The following is a 5,000-nucleotide window of genomic DNA, read 5'->3' as shown; positions in this document are numbered from 1 at the left end:
TCTCTCTCTTCTTTCTTCTTCTCCTTCTTCTTCTTCTTCTTTCTTCTTCTTCTTCTTCTCTTTCTTGCATTCTTCTTCCTCATTCTTCTTCTTACTTGCTTCTGTCGTCTTCTTCTTCACACCAGTCCATCATCACACACAGCATCATCATCATCTCATCACATGCATCATCACATCATCATAAACCATCATGTTAGTAACCTTCTATATTTTTGAAATAGACATACGAAATTCAATCATACAGTAAATCAATAATTACACCAGGAAACGACCAAAAAAATGTGGTCGGTGGTTAGTCCATTATAATGTTAAATCAAGCCCGTAATGGAATCAATAGTTGACGTCACATCGCCAGCAACCAGCAGCTTGATTCAAAGCAAAGAAAATGTACTTTTATTCTTCATTGCTAGAACTTTCACATGAAGATCAGAATGTATAATCAACATGATCAGATTGTAATCTTTTTTCTCCTCTGGTAACCTTTTGCTCGTCGAAGAGTATTTCATAAGGGCTGATGGAGATATGCGTCGCCATTGTTCCGATAGTTTAGAACCAGTTACTACCGTCATTACGAGGGAAGTGACGTCACGACTGTTGAACCCTATTGCGTAATTTATCAGACCTGCTAACATTAGCAGACCTGCCAAGCACTACGATAAATTCGTAGAATTACGAATTTTTGGCTCCAGTTACAGAACGGCTTTTGCCTCTTTGACTCGATAAATCTTGTCGAGAAGGAAAGTTTAGTTCCTTACAAAGTTCAATCAAGTGACTATACATTGCTTCACAATGTCAATATGAATATCAACCTTTGCTGTCAGCTATCAAAATTGCTGAGTAAAGACCTTTTATTGAAATGAGTTCATTTCCTGTGCTGCACCAGAGAGCACGGTGCGAAAAACGAAAAATAAATAGCTAAGTGAGAGTTTTTCAAAGCTCTTTGAAACTACAAGTTTTTTAAAATTTCAACTTGGTAGCTCTGCATTAGGTGCACGTAAGAAATGAGCTTTAAAAATGAGCTTTTATATAGCGCAAAATCCACTAACGTGCTCAAAGCGCTTTTCTAGGGGCCCCTGGCCAACAGCAACACGTAACACGTAGGACGAGACATGACGCTTGTTAGGCGATATTACAATATTTTCGGGCAGAGGCAACGCTGTAAACGGCCAGGTATTCATTTTACATATGAGTACGTTGAGAGAATGTGAGTAAAGAGTCTTTTCCAAGGACTGAACTATGCGCCGAACGAGGCTCGCATCCAGGACCTTCCGATCCGAAAGCGAGTGTCATACCACTAGACCACATAGCCTCACAGAGACCCTGGCACAAACAGTTCTAAGGCCATGAATCAACAAAATTGAAAATGCCAAACCTACACAAATAAAAGAACGATTGATTAATTGATTGTAAAATGAAATGGCTTGTTACCCAGGATGTTTTGTTTAATATCCTTCAGCTATACATTACTTAATGTTAAAACAATAACAAGCCCATAATTGCCGTCCATTATCAGACCTGAATAAAAATGATTTGTGACCTATCGTCTCCAATCGGAATTACGTCAGACCAATCAAAGTCAATTTACAACTATGCGTCGAGAGAGGCTCAAACCCAGGACCTTCCCAACCGAAAGCGAGTGTAAAACCACTAGACCACATAGCCGCACAGTAAAAATCAATTTACAACCAAAATGTCACGAAATAAGAACGTTGTCTCTTCTGCAATGTAAAAGGTTGGATTATTTTCTTCAAAATAAAGAATATATTTTTTTAAAACATATATTTTAAAAGCTTTTATATATGGCAATATCCACTAAACGTGCTCAAAGCTCTTAACACAGGGTCCCAGACCAACAGCAACACGTAACATAAAGAACGAGACATAACGCCTGTTAGGCGATAATACATTTTTTATTCGACGGAGACAACGCCGTTAACGGCCAATGTAAACATTTTACATCTGAGTGTGGTGAAAGAATGTGAGTAAAGAGTCTTTTTCAAGGACTCAACTATGCTCCGAGCATAACTGTTATGCTCGGAGCATAGTTGAGTCCTTGAAAAAGTTACTAACATATTTGTGGCGATAGATTCAATTTCCTGCCACTCGTTCATCCCTACTTAATACCGTTTTGGGACGATGGTTAACATATTATTATATGTACAAAGGTTAAAATTAAACTGCCTGCAAATTGAAATTAGTGAAAATCGTTTAAGAACACAATGGCAAGGTGTGATAAGGTCATGATGCCCTTGAAATAAAATATTTAAAGCTTGGAAACAATCCCATTTGAAAGAGGTTATTATACGAAGGCTGGTTTTCCAAAATCGTTAAGTCGATTTTTCTACTTTTCGAGCTTTTCTATCTATGAGACAAAATGTCAATTTTATTTTAAGCATCAAATTACACATGGATTATTCTAGATTTCGATGGATTTGAAGTTTAAATGTGATAAAATAATAGACCGGATGGGAAAGCTTAAAAGGGAAATAATCCTCAATATCTCTAAATGGGAAAAACGGAGTTAGGGAGTTTTGGAAAATAACTCTTCATATGTATTTATCTCTGTGTGTGTGTGTGTGTGTGTGTATGCGTGTGTGTATGTGTGTATGTGAGTGTGTGTGTGTGTGTGTGTGGGTGTGTGGGTGTAGAATGGGGGATGAGGGAGAGTATTGTTTCGCTGGGTATGTGTACTTGAGGGAAATGGAGAGAGAAAGAGAGAGAGAGGGAAAGAGAGAGAGAGAGAGAGAGAGAGAGAGAGAGAGAGAGAGAGAGAGAGAGAGCGACAGTATAATAGATAGAAAGTAGATAGATAGATAGAAAAAGTCTGCAGAGAGAGAAAGAGTGGGAGAGAGAGAGAGAGAGAGAGAGAGAGAGAGAGAGAGAGAGAGAGAGAGAGAGAGAGAGATAAAGAGGTGAAGGAAAGAGGGAAAAACTGAGAAAGAGAGTAATAACAGATAAAAGACCTTTTCAATGTCTTCTTCTTCTTCTTCTTCTTCTTCTTCTTATTATTATTATATTATTATTATTATTATTATATTATTATTATTATTATTATTATTATTATTATTATTATTATTATTATTATTATTATTATTATTATATTATTATTATTATTATTATTATTATTATTATTATTATTATTATTATTATTATTATTATTAAATTGTAACACGCTAATATACATAGTAAATTATAATTATTATTATTATTGTTATTTTTATTAATAATAATAATAATAATAATAATAATAATAATAATAATAATAATAATAATAATAATAATAATAATAATAATAATAATAATAATAATAATAATAATAATAATAATAATAATAACAACAACAACATGCTTTTCAAAAATGATGTCATCAAATCCTAGCCCCGTGCCAAACAGTGACCAACCTTAACAACGCTGACGTCAACTACCTCAGCAATGACGTCATACAGGTCACGTGCCATTATGGTTTCCAGATTTCTGATGGGAACACGGAAATCGAACATAACTGTAATGGCGGAACATGGGTACCGGAAGTACAAAGTTGTCCTGAAAGTAGGTCAAAGTCTGTAGTAACTTATCTGTTGTATTATTTTCTCTGTATTTTTCTCTGCGTAGTAATTCTATGTACAAAAAAAATGCCAGTTTATTGTTTGTGATTGCTGTTGAAATAATGATGATAATGACAACGATGATGATAATGATGATGATGGTCTGGAAGAGTAGTAGTGGTAGAAGAAGAAGAAGAAGAAGAAGAAGAAGAAGAAGAAGAAGAAGAAGAAGAAGAAGAAGAAGAAGAAGAAAGAGGAGGAGGAGGAGGAGGAGGAGGAGGAGGAGGGAGGAGGAGGAGGAGGAGAGGAGGATGATGATGAGAAGGAGAAAGAGGCAGGTTAGGAGGAGGTGATGAGGAGGAAGAGGAAGAGGAGAATAGGAGGAGAAAGAGGAGGACGAGGACGAGGACGAGGAGGAGGAGGACGAGTGAAGGAGGACTTTTCATCTTCGATGCACTCTAAATCGCTCCTCGTTTCTCTCTTTCCCTCCATCCCTCCCCGCCTTCTTCATTCTATTATTTCCCTTCTTAGTCTTCCCCTTCCATTATTTCTCCACCCCAACCAACACCCTTCAATCTGTCTCATCTGTTTTCTGACACCAATATTATGAACCCTCTCTCTCTCTCTCTCTCTCTCTCTCTCTCTCTCTCTCTCTCTCTCTCTCTCTCTCTCTCTCTCTCTCTCTCTCTCTCTCTCTCTCTCTCCGCCCCTCTTCCTTTATCCACTATTATCCGACACCAATACCAGCTCCTTATTTTTTTCATCCTCACTAAGCTTCTCGATAGCTCAGATGGAAGGGCACTCGCTCAACACGCAAACGGACACCCCCCCCCCCCCCCCCCACACACACACACTCCAGTTCAACCAGCAGCGATTGGGTAGCTGGGTCTGTTAGATCTGGCGGCTATGTAGTCTTGTGATATAACACCCGCTTTCGGATCGGAAGGTCCTGAGTTCGAGCCTCTCTCGGCGCATAGTGAGTCATTGGAAAAGTCTCTTTGCTCACATTCTCTCACCGTACTCAGGTGTAAAATGAATACCTGGCCTTAAACAGCGTTGTTTATGTCAGAAAAAAATTGTAATGTCGCTTAACAGGCGTCATGTCTCGTTCTACATGTTACGTGTTGCTGTTGGTCAGGCCCCCTTGTAAATCGCTTTGAGCAAGTGTAGTGGATATTGCGCTATATAAAAGCTCAATTGTTATTTTTGTTATTTTTTTTAAAAAGTACTTTACGGTAGATTAGCGTCCTATCCAAATGGCCAATTTCAAGAAATTGTTACTCTCTTTACAAATCTATTGGAACCGAGATTAACTTGCGACCTTAGACTTTTCCACCTTATTTGACCTGTCCTGCCCTGAATTCCATTCCAGATACCTGTCCATCCTTGAGTACATCGGACCTGAATGCCACAGTAGAGCTGGTCTCCGACTCAACAGCTCTCGTCACCTGTCTG

At 38.1% G+C, this 5,000-nt stretch overlaps 1 protein-coding gene across 1 annotated transcript in view; it reads left to right on the top strand.

The window, feature by feature from the left end:
• Window positions 1–5,000, top strand: part of LOC144956314 (C4b-binding protein alpha chain-like) — an 11,769-nt gene that overhangs the window by 2,851 nt on the left and 3,918 nt on the right. Inside the window, exons 3-4 of the mRNA XM_078886813.1 lie at window positions 3,379–3,549; window positions 4,918–5,000. The exon at window positions 4,918–5,000 is cut by the window's right edge and continues 88 nt beyond it. Of these exons, the coding sequence (XP_078742939.1) occupies window positions 3,379–3,549; window positions 4,918–5,000 (254 nt within the window). The remainder of the gene's footprint in view (window positions 1–3,378; window positions 3,550–4,917) is intronic.

The sequence above is a fragment of the Berghia stephanieae genome, chromosome 11 (assembly GCF_034508935.2).
Source record: "Berghia stephanieae isolate SIO BIC M18660-M18661 chromosome 11, UCSD_Bste_1.3, whole genome shotgun sequence".
NCBI classification, from domain to species: domain Eukaryota; kingdom Metazoa; phylum Mollusca; class Gastropoda; order Nudibranchia; family Aeolidiidae; genus Berghia; species Berghia stephanieae.
The sequence above is the reverse complement of the archived record's forward strand: the minus strand, read 5'-3'. Positions and strand labels throughout refer to the sequence as shown.